Raw genomic sequence first — 14,253 nt, 5'->3', positions numbered from 1 at the left:
ACAAGCTGCATTTAAAAAAAAATGATTGCTTTATTTAAAAGCAATCGCAAACATGGTTGTCTACTGACCCCAGCAGGCCACCATCCCTGTGATTTTTGAGATTCCTAATGGGTCGCACATTGCAATCTGCCTTCATAATATCAATGAAGTAGGTCGATTTGCGACCCTTTAGGAAACGCTAATTGAAACTCATGGAGTTTCACTCATTCAAATAGCGATTGCCTAAGTGGGATTCGCAGAGAATCACAATTAGGTAATGGCTGGTTGAAATTGTGCTACATGTGGCCCTATATGTTAAGAGTGATTTCTCTGGAGAAACACAAGCTCAGAATTTAAAATGTAACAGTAGATGGGGTTTAATATATCAATGAGAAGTGTTTTACTACTGAAAGGAACCCTTTTTAGCAACCTTAAAATAACAAAAGTTTGAGGAAAAAATAAGGTTCTAAACTTATGCCTTGCAGTTTGCATGCAACTCTTTGATAATGGTACATAGCTCACTGTGCTATATTATGAGGATTGTAGCTTACCAACTGCAAGTACCAAAACATTCTCTGTGAGAAAAGCAGTAGCCTACTGAGCTAAAACCATTACATTCTAATCGGTGATCTGCTTGTTACACAATTGCAGCAGGCTTATTTACCCTTCTGTGCTACTTAATAAGTCAAAACCACGACTAGACAAAAAAACAGCTATATCCAGCAAGTACATTAGTCACCAGAGTTAGCTTTCTGTTATTATTGTGCCTTGAAAAATTTGGGGCACACAAAGATCTTCACAGGCTGCTTTGTCTACCCTGTCCTCTGACCTGTCTTAAAGACGCGGAGGCCCTGTATGTGCAAACTGGGAGTGCAGCAGGAAAAGAGTGAACATATGTTAACCCTCCAAGAGCTCCTCGCTTTCGAATGAAAGGCACTCTTCAGTTATTTTTTTTTCCATTCACCTCTGCCACTAATGATAGGCCCCTGTAGCTTTTTTTTTCTCGTCAGCTGGATCTTTAGTGGGCACTCCCGCACTGCGGGGCCTGCGGGGGCCTCCGTTACGCCCCTGGTGTTTTCTTCCCCCAAAACGTTTGCCTTCTCCGCTCCTGTTTTTGGAATTTCGTTTTTGTTGGCATTTGGACACCGTGCACTTTAGTACTGCTAACCAGTACTAACGTGTGTGTGCTCTCTCCTCTGAACATGCTAAAATTGGCTTAAACCAATTTGCCACATTTAATTCACCTGTCTCACGTCTGCCATTGTAGCCTGTGTGCAGTTTTAAACTGCAAATTTGTCCTGCCTCAATAAACCTTTTTGTCAGGCCTAAAATCTCCCTTTTAATACATATATGTCAGGCCCTACAGAGCCCAAAGGGCAAGGTGCATTGTATTTAAAACGTAGGACTTCTATTTTTAAGTTTTACATGTCCTGGTAGTGAAACCCCCCCCCCCCCCCTCCCCCCCAAATTAGTTTGTCACTACTATGAGGCCTTCCTCTCTAAAGGACAGCATTGGGTTACTTATTACATTTAATAAGTTCTACCCTCTGATTGGGTACAGTGTCTGGTGTCAAAAGAACTGTAATTACAAATGATCTTTAATGGTAAAACCAGATGTTAAGTCGTAGTTCTGAAAATTACACTTTTAGAAAGTCGCCATTTGGTTGTCCTAACGATTTGGTGCCTGCAGACTGTGTCAAATGATTTTAAATAAATGACAGTTGGCCTTTGTGTATTTCTCCCAGACAGTGAGACAAAGGAGGACTGGGTGTTGGCAGGATGGGTCATACAGCCAGGATGGGTGGGGCAGAAGTTTTCTCTGTCCCACTTACATTTCAAAGGGCTGCCTCCAGCACACTCGAAAAGGAACTTAACACCAACCCTTTGTCACTCTAGACCACTTAGAACCTGGGCAGGGGAAGGATGGAAATGTCCAAAAGTAGATGGGGGATAACCTAGAAGTTTCTCCCACTTCAAAAATTGGCACCAGGTATAAATATTGGAGCCTCAGACCAACTCTTCTGTATACTCCTGGACCTATGGACTCCAGAAGGACTGCCTTGTTCCCCAGAGTACTGCCCTACAGCATGAGGCCTGCCTTGTTCTTCAGAAGACTGCCTGGTTCTACCAGAGGACTTCCCTGCTGCTTGAGGACTGCCCTGCTCTCTCTCTGAAGGAAGACTGGTCCTGCCTCCTTCATTCCAGGCTAACCTAAGCTAATCTGGTGTTTTGCCTGTCATAAAGAATTTTTAGAACCGATCTATGTACTAATAGGTTGGTTCTTAAAACTACGAATTGTAGTGGGTTGCTATCTAACCTACCTCATGAATATTAATGAGGTAGGTTGCAAATTGCCACTCAATACAATTGGAGGCCATCACAGAGACAATGACCTGCTGCGACCAGACCGTCACTTTGTCAGCTTGCCTTTCAATGGGGTAAGCTTTTTTTTTAAATGCAGTCTATTTTCCACAGGAAACAGGTCTGGTTTTAGAAAGAAAAGTCTACATTTTTTATGTTTAACTGTAAGAGTTGACAGTACCGTTTGTGGACCACTGCCTACTCTTCAACAATATATTTTTTTACATTCATAAAGTTGATGGTGTCCCAAAGGGGCCACTTCCCTTCAGCAAATGCATTACCACCTACTTTGAGGAGTTGATAAAATATCAATGTTTTGTGTCCAGATTTTTGGCGCTAAAGATTGATACAATAGATACCGATTCAGTATTTTGAAGAGATGCCTGCCTACAACATGTCCCTTCCAAATACCTAATTAGTCGGTATCCATTCGCAATACTATTTTAGGAGTTGAAAACACTTGCTGGTAGTCAATATTTTGGTACAATTTTCAGTAACATATTTCTGTAGTCGATATTGTCTTTGGGTACTTTATGCAGATTTCTGTGAGAAATGTATTGCCACAGGTCATATTATGCCTTGTAGCAGATAGAAAAGATGCTAGAACGTGAGACGTGAATGAGGTATTGCTACCCCCCTATAGTATATGAAAAATTTGCATTCAGGTAAGAACAAATCTTTGGTGCACGTGACCCTATCCCCCTAAACATGTCTGTTTTCACTCCCTCAGATCTCATTGTGCCCAAAGAAACTGTTCTCATGTTTCACCATGAATACTGACAGTAGTGACTGTTCCCTGTACTTGCTAGTGAAACCAGGTCAGCCACACAAGACAATGAGGGCATTGTCTTGTGTGGCTGACGCTCATTATTTTTTTTATTGTAAGCTCGGGTATTATGTATGCAAGTATGTATTTGTATTTTAAAGGTGTTATGGTGGTTTGCGCCTGATTATGTATTGTATTTTTTCAGGTAACTTTACTTTCATTCCTGGTGGAGACGGAGGTGTCCTTCCTCGATTATATTAAAGGAGGGTGAGTATGCTATTGCCACACTTATTAAACTTTCATATTTAAATATTTATTACACATATATTGTCTCTGCTCTGAAATGTCAGTATAAATTATGTTTTGTCGATTCATTTATTGAAAGCCATATCAAGCAATTTCATGTTTTTTCCATAATCTGATGTTAAAACTCAGTTAATCACAGTAGGGAATTTAATAAACAAAATGAACAAGAATGAATGTTGGGAAACCTAGGTTATCTAGAGGAAGATGTGGGTAAAGCACTAGACTGCTGTTTAACAATAAGATTGAAAATAAAGAAGTTTATTCATCAGTACTAATTACGGTTGACACTGAAAAGGGCTCAGTTTCAGAAAAGTACTTAGCAAGGAACACTGTCGTCTCATTCCAGCCAACCACATTACCTTTGCCTAAGACCTTTTTATAAGTGCTATATGTTGGTTTTAAAATTGATTTTTTTTACTGATTTTTTACTGATTTTATATAATCATGCAGTCAGAAGTAAATCTGTTTCTCTCTTTGCCAGCAGGATTCGCACGGTATCGGCAGAGCTGATTGATTTACTTTGCCAGTGCTTGTTTCTGATTCTTTTGATTTCCCTCTTTGCAGTTGTTCCTATCCATTTTCAGGTTGCCCCTAAGCATTCCCTCTGTCTGCTCTACCTTACTTCTCTGCAAACCTCTGATTTCTCTCTTTTGGAAGTGACTGACCTGAGTATGTCTGCTCCTCAATGTCAGAACTTGGCTGCTTCCTTTCCGTGATCGCTTGCCAGTGTAACTCACATTTCTGTCAGATTTTTATTAGGCTTTTCATCTCCCTTCATCACCTCCAGCAGATTTCAGCGTCTAGTGTCTGTTGCCGGGATTTCCACCACTATGTCTCAGCCTGCTTAGCTACCTGTGGCCCAGTGAAGGGGCAGGTGCAAGCCAGGAGGTTCCAATTCTGGAAGATTGAACTCCAGGCACAAGAGGACTGACCGTCTGGTATGTCCTGAGGGCAAGCATCCACTGGGAACAGAGACTGATCTACTAGCATCACTGCCTGTGAGGTCGAAGGTGTTGCCCAGATCAGGCAGGCGGTTTAGTGAAAATTAGCATTGATTATCTTACTCCTTTTGTCTCCACTCTGGCCACAAAATCAAAACCTGATTTGAAGGTATTAAAATAAGGGACAGCCTGTAGATCCGTCCCCTTATGAATTACCCCCATGCACAGCATTCCACGGAAATGTTTCTCCTCAACTCTCCCACGTCGACGAGGATGTCACAATGGAACGGCTTCGCACGTGACTCAGCGTGACGTCATCTGAGCCATAAGAAGACTTTGTTGGCTTGCTGATGTCAGTTCCCTTTTTTCTGCACCATTGACACGTAACGTTTTATCCCAGGGCTCTACATTTCTGGAAGTTTCGTTGTTGCAAGACTTCATGTCTTTGTAGCAGCGACTATGGCTACTCAGAGGAAATCTGGTTTCAAGCCATGCAGGGAATGCGGGGGCCAGATGTCTATCACTTACCCCCATGAAGACTGTTTGTGATGTTTCTCGTCGGACCATGACGTCGATGAATGTTCATCATGCAGGTGCATGAACCCCAAAGCACTGAAGGAGAGGGAGGCCAAATTGTTCATGGCCAAAAGCAAGAAACAAAAAAGAGGTCAAAGAAGATCGAGGTCCTGCTCTAAATCACTGACTCTGCATACTTCGAGGTCATCGAAGAAACACAGGAAGAAGCACCGCCATGGGTCTCGGCGTCGTTCACTGAAGGATGCGACACCGAAGTGGGTGTCTACTGTTCCAAGGTGTCATTGGAAGGATCTGCTTCTCCTGAGGTGACTCAACCCCAGACTCCGACTCCCAGAGCAGTGACTTCACCGGCACCAAGATAAGCAGTGTCGCCTCTGTTGCCAAAGCCGACAACTCCACCTCTGGCTTCAGGGTCTCCGGAGCCGAACATACCACCTCCTTGAGTGGCTTTAGAGCCTGCAGTGCCGGATCTGGTGTATCCTGCCTTCCCAACTCTGGGTACGGATCTGTTGCATTTCTTGAATGCGATGTTCGGCTTGTTCGCCAGAGTGGAAAATCCTACTGGTGCCCCTGTTGGTCCCATGGGCCTGCTGGCATACTCCTTAGGAGGTTTGCCTCCACATTTGCCTCAGGCACCTCTTATGCCTTTTATGCCGATGCCCCAGGGAGTTGGCCTCTCCCACCACTGAGATTTTCAACGCTGATACAATCTCTGAAGGGGCGAGTGCCGCTGGTTGGATCTTCCCCGGTGCCGTCTGGCCCTGAACTGGTGCCGACCTGACCTCTTCCGACATCAACTCCTATTCTGATAGATCTCCCTTCGACGCTGATCCCAAAGTCATAGGCGCCTCCAATGGCTGTTCCAAGGATGAGGTCTAGAAGAGAGGCAAAGCGCTTAATGGAAGAGGAGGAATACCAAGAACACCATGATGAGGCTGAGCAAGGGGAGGTTGTGGATCCTGATCAGGATTCAGAATCTGTAGAAGGCTAGTGGCCTGGATACTTCTCCTGAATGGAAGCTCTCATCTCTGAAAGGTCTCCCAACGCAGGAGATATCTTCTTTTTGTGTGTGCTGTATTTGTTTATTCTTAAGCATAAATAATCAGTTCAGCAATATGGATAATAATCAACTGTCAGTAAAGGAGAAAATCAACATATAGTCATAAAGAAGGTGACAAGATACAAAGTAATTCTCCTGTTCTCATGGGGAGGGAAAGGGACTGGGAGGATGTGGGGCTGGGGGAATAATCTTCAGGTGTAAGGTAACTTCTTATCACAATGTGATCAGGAATGCAGCGGATCTGCTGGACTTGCCTCTTCCCACTGCAGAATTAAAATCTAACATTTTGACAGAGGTGCTTCATTCCCCTTCTTCTATCTCATAGCTTTTACTCCCCTTCAACGAGAATTTGACTGAGTCCTTCCTTGATGCATGGCAGAAGCCGATGACCGTTCCAGCGGTATCCAGGTCTGTGGTAAGGAGGTATATGGTTGTTCCGGGGGATCCTGCTTTCCTGTCCACTTTTCCTTCTCCGGACATTTTGGTCATCCAGGCTTCGTGCTTCTCGAAGCAGTTTGCAGGGTCATTTCCATCTACACCTGCAGATAGGGAGTCAAAGGGTATGGATCAATCTGAGAAGAAGGTATTCTCTTCAGGTAGTATGGCTCTCAAATTGACAAATGCTACATGTCTTTTGGGGCACTACATCCACGCTCTTATTGATGCGGCCAGGGAGGTGCTCTCAAAACTCAAAAAAAAGTTCTGGGTCATTTTTCAGAGGTTTTCAGTCTGCTGATTCACTTGCCATTGCGATAGGATTTTTTTTTTTTTGTGCATATTTATATAGCGCGAACTCGACCCGAAGGTATTGGAGCGCTTTACATAGCACCGTATTTACATTACACATTCAGGCACGGGGAGATTAAGTGATATGCCCAGAATCACAGGATGTGGATGCGACCTCAAGGCTCGAACACTGGTTTCCTGCACCAGAGGCGGCAGCGAAGCCGACGGACCACATCCTCTCCCCAAGGCATGCTTGGCTATGGAATTCTGGGTTCTCTCCTGTTATCCAAGCCACCCTGTTAGACCTGCCTTTCGATGGATCCTCCTTATTTGGGGCCAAAGCGGACTCAGCACTGCAGCGCTTTAAAGACAGTTGAGCCACAGCAAGATCTTTGGGTCTCCAGTCTCAGTCCAGGGACTTTGGATGTCGCAAGCTTTTTGGTTATGGCAGGACCTTATCCTTTCTTGACAAACCGCAGCCACAATAGCAGCAACAGCAGTCAGATTCCCTGTACATATCTTAAGGGCGATAGGGCAGTAGTCATCTGCAGGGTGCAGCACAGCAACAAGTCTCCTCCTTGTCCTCGTATTCTGCCCTTCCAACTGGTGCGGAAGGGAAGCAGCTCTATCTCCAGCATCCCTAGAGCATGTTTGTCCCGTGGGAGGACGAGTGTCCCATTTTCTATAACGTTGGAGGTCTGTTACTACCGATCTCTGGGTTTTGAACATAGCAAAGAATGGGTATGCCTTACCCTTCCGTGAGTTTCCCCCTCCTTTCTCTTCCCATCAGGGCTTGAGCTCAGAAGAGCACCTTCTTCTTCTCTAGCAGGAGGTTCTGTCATTGCTGCAAAAAGTTACAATCCGGGTGGTTCCGGAACAAGAAAGGGGTCAAGGAAGCTACTCCCGGTACTTCCTGATTCCCAAAAAGGATGGCCATTTGAGACCGATCCTCGACCTCTGGGTTTTTAATTTTTACCTCAAACAGCAGAAATTTAAAATGTTGACCCTGGCTCAGGTTCTTCGTGTGCTGAAGAAGGAAGACTGGATGGTGTTGATCGAATTGCAGGATGCTATTTTCACATTCCCATCCTGAAGTTGTATCGGAAGTATCTTCGTTTTACGGTGGTTTCTCAACACTACCAGTTTGCGGTCCTTCCGTGCGGTCTTACTTCAGCACCTCGAGTCTTCACAAAGGTGATAGCGGTGGTGGCAACACATCTCAGAAGATCGGGGATTCCTGTTTTTTTCCTTTCTGGACGACTGGTTGCTCAAAGCAAAGTCGCCTGATATGGTGCTGCATCATTTGCAAGTGAACTGTTGTTCAACTTGGGATTTTTGATAAATGTCCCCAAATCTCACCTGGTGCCCTCTCAGCACAACCTGTTCATAGGGACAGCACTGGACACTACTGTAAGTCGTACCTTCCCACCTCTACCGAGGACTCAAGAAATCCAGGCAATGATTCCACTTTTTCAGAATGGAGCGGCTGTTCCAGTCCTGAAGGTCTTGCGCGTGCTCGGTCTGTTTGCTTCCTGCATACTGTTGGTTAACCATGCATGCTAGCATATGAGGGCCCTCCAATGGTGCCTCCGCATCAACACAATGGAGATCTCGAAGAGGTGGTCAGAATCTCCAGAGACACTGCAGCGGAGCTGTTATGGTGGAGTGTTCCAGGCAACCTGTCTCAAGGGAAGCCATTTCAACCACCGTCTCTGGTGGGCACAGTGATAATGGATGCCTCCACTCTAGAGTGGGAAGCTCATCTGGGGGATCTGGATGTAAAACGCCTTTGATCTCCAGAGGAAAGATTGTTTCCCATCAGTCTTCTGGAATTGCAGGCAATAGGTTTGGCTCTCAATCAATCAATTCATCAAGGCATTTATAGAGCGTGCTACTCACCCATAAGGGTCTCAAGGCGCTGAGGGAGAGGTGGTAGCTGCTACTGCTCGAACAGCCAGGTCTTGAGTAGCCTCCTGAAGGCCAGGAGGTCTTTGGTCTGCCATAGGAGGATGGGGAGGTCGTTCCAGTAGTTGACGGTGAGGTAGGAGAACGATCTGCCGCCAGTGGTCGTTCTTCGGATGCGGGGGACGGAGGCGAGGGCGAGGTCGGCTGAGCGTACCTGGTGGTTCGGGGTGTAGAAGGTGAGTCGTTTGTTGAGATATGTTGGTCCGGTGTTGTGGAGTGCCTTGTGTGCATGGGTGAGGACTTTGAAGGTGATCCTCTTGTTGGTGGGAAGCCAGTGCAGGGCTCTCAGGTGGGGTGTGATGTGGCTGTGGCGAGGCATGTCGAGGATCAGGCGTGTAGAGGCGTTCTGTATGCATTTCAGCAGTTTGGCCGGGGCTCCCGCGTAGAGGGTGTTTCCGTAGTCAAGCCTGCTGCTGACGAGGGCCTGGGTGACAGTTCTTCTTGTGTCGGTGGGGATCCACCTGAAGATCTTTCGGAGCATGCGGAGGGTGTTGAAGCAGGAGAAGGAGACAGAGTTGACTTGCTTGGTCATGGAGAGAGTTGAGTCGAGGATAACTCCCAGGTTGCGTACGTGGTCGGTGGGTGTTGGGGCTGCACGCAGGGCTGCACCCAGGGCTGAATACGGCTGAAATGCCAGAAACCGGTCCTAGGAAGCTTGTTTCCGGTCCAGGGAAGGCATGGCTTCGAAGTTCGGGCTGGACTGTTCCCATGAGGCACAGGGACAAACTGATTTGCATATGACCATGTCTGAACTGGGGTGGCAGAGTGGGCTAAAGAACGGTGATGGATCAAACCCAGATCTGTTGACTGGGTGTGAGTGTTTGATTGGTTCTGATGCTCCGTCCATCACCACCTCCTTTTGTACCGCTTTGTTCGCCATAAGTTGGCAGGGTATGCTCAGACGTTGAGTCCCTTGCTCACTTTGCCACTGGATTCAAGCAAGCCTGGCTGAAGACGGCTGAAATGCCAGAAACCGGTCCTAGGAAGCTTGTTTCCAGTCCAGGGAAGGCATGGCTTCGCAGTTCGGGCTGGACTGTTCCCATGAGGCACAGGGTCAGACTGATTTGCATATGGCCATGTCTGAACTGGGGTGGCAGAGTGGGCTAAAGAACGGTGATGGATCAAACCCAGATCTGTTGACTGGGTGTGAGTGTTTGATTGGTTCTGATGCTCCGTCCATCACCACCCCCTTTTGTACCGCATGATTTTGATGGTGTCATCATCGTTGATGTTAGTCCATGTGAGCAGTGGGTCGCTGTGGGTGGTGGCCGTGGGATCCGGGGAGGTGTTGGTTGCCATGGCGGTCTGGTTGTTAAAGATGTCATGGGTGTCTGCGATCTTGCGGTGGAAGAAGGAGGCGAGGGCGTTGCACAGGTCCTGCGATTGAGGGATGTCGTTGGTGTTGGAGCTGAGGTTGGAGAGTTCCTTCACAATGCTGAAGAGCTCTTTGCTGTTGTGTGCGTTGTTGTCGAGGCGGTCCTTGAATGAGGTCTTTTTGGCGGTTCTGATGAGGTGATGATGTTTGCATAGGGCGTCCTTGTCGTGGCGCCACTTCTCCAGTTTTCGGCAGTGTTGCTTGGTGGTCTGGAGGTCCACGGTGAACCAGATGGTGTTCCTGTTGGTGCATCTGTTGGAGGGATTCTTGACCGGTGTGAGGGTGTTGGCGCAGTTGTTGATCCAGCGTCTGAGGTTGCTGGTGGCGGCATCAGGGTCGGTGGGAGGGCTCTGGGCGAGGGTGGTAGTGAGCTGGTCTTCGGTGACTTTGCTCCAGCAGCAGCGGGGGGTCTGTTGCGTGCGGTGGTGCTTGGTGGGTTTCCGGAAGGTGAAGTGGATGCAGCGATGGTCGTTTCAGTGGAGTTCGGAAGTGTGGCTGAAGGAGACGTGGGTGCTAGCGGAGAAGATAGGGTCCAGCATGTGGCTGGTGGAGTGGGTGGGTGTTGTCACGAGCTGTCTGAGTCCGAGGTTGGAGAGGTTGGCGATCAGGGTGGAGAAGTTCGTGTCGTTGTTGTTCTCGAGGTGGAAGTTGAGGTCTCCTAGGAGGATGTAGTCCGTGGATGCGAGGGCGTGCGTGCTGATGAAGTCGGCGATGGAGTCGCTGAACTGTGGTCAGGGTCCGGAGGGTCTGTAGATCAGGGTTCCTCTGAGGGTAGTGTTGGGGTTGGTGTGGATCTGAAAGTGCAGGTGTTCGACGGTGTTGAGGGTGTTGCTGGAGTTAGTCAAGACTTTGAGGGTGGACTTGTGGACGATGGCGATTCCTCCTCCGATTCCATTGGCGCGGTCTCTGCGGGTGATCTTGTAGCCATCCGGGATGGCTATGGCAATGTCGGGTGCCGAGGAGTCGTTCAGCCAGGTCTCTGTCAGGAAGGCGACGTCCGGGGAGGACGTGTCGAGCAGGTCCCAGAGTTCGACGGCGTGTTTGCGTGCGGAGCAGGTGTTCAGGAGAATGCATCTGAGGTGGTTGCGTCCCGGCCTGGTGGGTGGGTTGGCAGCTCTGGTGCTGGTGAAGCTGCAGTTCCTTCAGGAGTTCTGGCCCGCGGAGTTGGCGGGTCAAAGCAGGTTGCACAGCCGTATACACATTGGTATATCAAAGTAATACACATCCACCAGAGTAATCAATTTTATCCATTTTATTTTCTTCATTTTCCATCATTATTTCAGCTCTTATTTATTCATCACGTCAAAAGCGGTGAAATTCTTTGAAAAACTTTAAGCATGTAACTTGTTCTATGTATTGCCCATCCAGGCCTATGCATGAACATATTTCGAATTTCCTCCATAACATTCAATTCATGTCGTACTCAATGCATTTCGGTTAAAAAACCTTCTTCAGTAGTATCTACAAATTGTAAAAATATGTATGTCAGTCACATTACATTTCTGTCCCAACAGATGTGAATTATATCAAAAGAATTGCCACCAAAATTTCCCTTCCCTCTTTAATACCGACTAATTTTTACCAAAACACCCGTATCACATTTAAATACCACCATAGTAAAACTCCCACCGCACTCGCCATCTACAAAGCATTCCTAGTGACCCGCAAATTAAACTCCTAACCTAAGCACTCATCCTAATTTTTAATCTGTGCAATCTGATAATTTCCTAACAACAAACCCATTTAAACCTCAAGCTACCTCTTCTCAACTTAAACGATCTTCTATTACCTTAGTGCCTAGTATTGAATTCATCACTTTCTTATGCCCCCCATGAATACGTGATATAAACTACGCAGTACTTCAAACGCCTCTGTCGCGCTCGTGGTATCTTAATGACGGCCATGCTAAACATCCTCAATTTAAATGAATATCACCCGCCCACCTAGCTGCAGTTCCGGCAGGAGAAGGGTCCTCGGGTGCGCTTCGGGGTGGCCTGGAAGCAGGTGTGTGCTTGTCCGGTGTTGAGTGCGTGGAGGGTGCTGGCGTCGTAGCGGATTCGGGCGTCGTGGCTTTTGTGAGGGCTAGGGGTTCTGGCGCTGGGCGCGTCCAGGCGCGGACGGGCGCAGATGGGCTTGCCTTAGGCGCGCCTTTGGCGCGCCCGCTGCCGCGCAGCGGCCACCATAAGAAGAGGTGGGAGGAAGGAGCAGCTGGGAGGGGGGATTGGACGGAAGGGCGAGTGGGGGGGCGGGTCCGCAGGGGACGCAGTGGCAGGAAAATGGGAGGGAGGAGACGGCGAAGGGAACAGAAGGCAAAAGGCACAAAAAGGGGGAAAGCAAAAGACGATTACAGAAAAACAAATAAGCAATTCAGGGCAGAAGCAAAACACTGTCACAGAACAACAAATAAGCAATACAGGGCAGAAGCAAAAAAACGATCACAGAACAACAAATAAGCAATACAGGGCAGAAGCAAAAAACGATCACAGAACAACAAATAAGCAATACGGGGCAGAAGCAGATAACAGTCAACAAAAACAGTGCAGATACTGGACGCAAATGCCTACGGCCTACCGCTAGGGATGAGGCGCAGGTGGTAGCCTGTGCGTGGAGGGGGGCCTCGAACTCCTTCAGCAGCAGTGGCAGCTGGGCAGAGACACGGGCGCAGACAGGTGGAGCTGTGCGGCGTGGGGAGCGACCTGCTGCATACAGTTCCCACAATGCTTGGCAGGGCCAGCTTTCGCGCTGGTGGCGCCCAGTGCGAGAATCATTTTTGGCGCCCCGCCCCCCTTGACCACCTCCTTGGATTCTCTCACTACCACTACCAAGGTTTTTCTTCCCTCCCTTTGCGGTCAGTCGGTTCAGGTCCTGATAGACAACACTACCACAATGTGGTACATCAACAAACAGGGAGGAGTAGGGTTGTATCTTCTTTGCAAAGAGACTCTGCGAATCCGGTCCTGGGCTCAGGACCATCAGATTTGCGTGATAGCAAATAATCTTGACGGAGAACTGAATGTGTATACGGACATTCTCAGTCTGCAGTATTCAGCCGATCACGAGTGGCGTCTCCATCCAGAGGTGGTCCATCACATTTTCAGGATGTGGGGATTTTCTCAGTTGGGCCTGTTGCCACTCATGAGAATGCACGCTGCCCGTCATTCTGCAGTCTCCAGTATCCAACGCGGGAAGCATTGGGGGACACGTTTTAGTTAGATTGGGGCTCACAGCTTCTTTACCAGTTCCCCCCATTCACTTGATTCCGCAGGTTGTGAGGAAGATTTGCCAAGACCAGGCCCAAGTCATATTGATCACTCCGGATTGGCAGAGAAGGGTGTGGTTCACAGACCTCCTTTACCACTCATCGCTCCCTCTGCTCTGTCTGCCTCTCAGGGCAGACATCCTCTCGCAGTCCCAGGGGCAGGTTCTACACCCCCACCTCTGGAGCCTGCACCTTCATACCTGGAGATTGAATGGGCAACCTGAGCTTTTTCTCTCCCCCACCGGATGTGGTAGATGTTATTTTATCAGCCAGGAGGCACTTCACCAAATCTATCTATTCTGGTAGGTGGGCCAAGTTTGTTAAATGTTGTGGAGAGAGATTGATTAACGCTTTGCAGGCCCATTTGTCTGATATTCTGAGCTTCTCTCTTTTCCTAGCACCACAGGGTTGTGCAGTAGCTACTATCAGGGGCTACTTGTCGGCCTTGTAGCTTTTCTCTGTTTACCAGATCAACCCTCGTTGTTTAAATCCCCCATAGCTTTGAGGTTTATTAAGGGTCTCACAAATCAGTTTCCCCCCACTCCTTTTGTCATGCCTCAGTGGGATTTGTATTTGGTTCTCACTTTCTTGATGGGTTCACCCTTTGAACCATTGCATAATTGTCCCTTAAGGTTTCTGGCATTTAAAATGATATTTTTGCTTGCAATCACTTCCGCTAGAAGGGTGAGTAAGTTGCAAGCTTGTAGCTCCAAACCTCCATTCACATCATTCCATGCAGATGAGATGGTTCTTAGGACCAGAGCTGCTTTCCTATCTAAGTTGTTCACTTCTTTCAACCTAGGGCAATCCATCACCTTGCCTACTTTCAACCCTCCCTTGCACCTGTCTAAGTTAGGGCAGAGACTTCATCGCCTGGACCCCAAAAGGGCGGTCAGCTTCTACATAGACAGGACTAAGGACTTCAGGTTGGACGACTAACTTTTCATTGGATTTGTGGGCAAGATGAAGGTCAAGGCT

At 47.8% G+C, this 14,253-nt stretch overlaps 1 protein-coding gene across 3 annotated transcripts in view; it reads left to right on the top strand.

Annotated features, from left to right (window-relative positions):
* CPNE8 (copine 8) overlaps positions 1 to 14,253 on the top strand; it is a 961,735-nt gene that overhangs the window by 690,163 nt on the left and 257,319 nt on the right. For all 3 annotated transcript variants that reach the window (XM_085654090.1, XM_085654092.1, XM_085654091.1), the window contains one exon: positions 3,312 to 3,373. In XM_085654090.1, coding sequence (XP_085510216.1) covers positions 3,312 to 3,373 — 62 coding nt within the window. The remainder of the gene's footprint in view (positions 1 to 3,311; positions 3,374 to 14,253) is intronic.

Source organism: Triturus cristatus, chromosome 4_1, assembly GCF_964204655.1.
Source record: "Triturus cristatus chromosome 4_1, aTriCri1.1, whole genome shotgun sequence".
Taxonomy (NCBI): domain Eukaryota; kingdom Metazoa; phylum Chordata; class Amphibia; order Caudata; family Salamandridae; genus Triturus; species Triturus cristatus.
The sequence above is the reverse complement of the archived record's forward strand: the minus strand, read 5'-3'. Positions and strand labels throughout refer to the sequence as shown.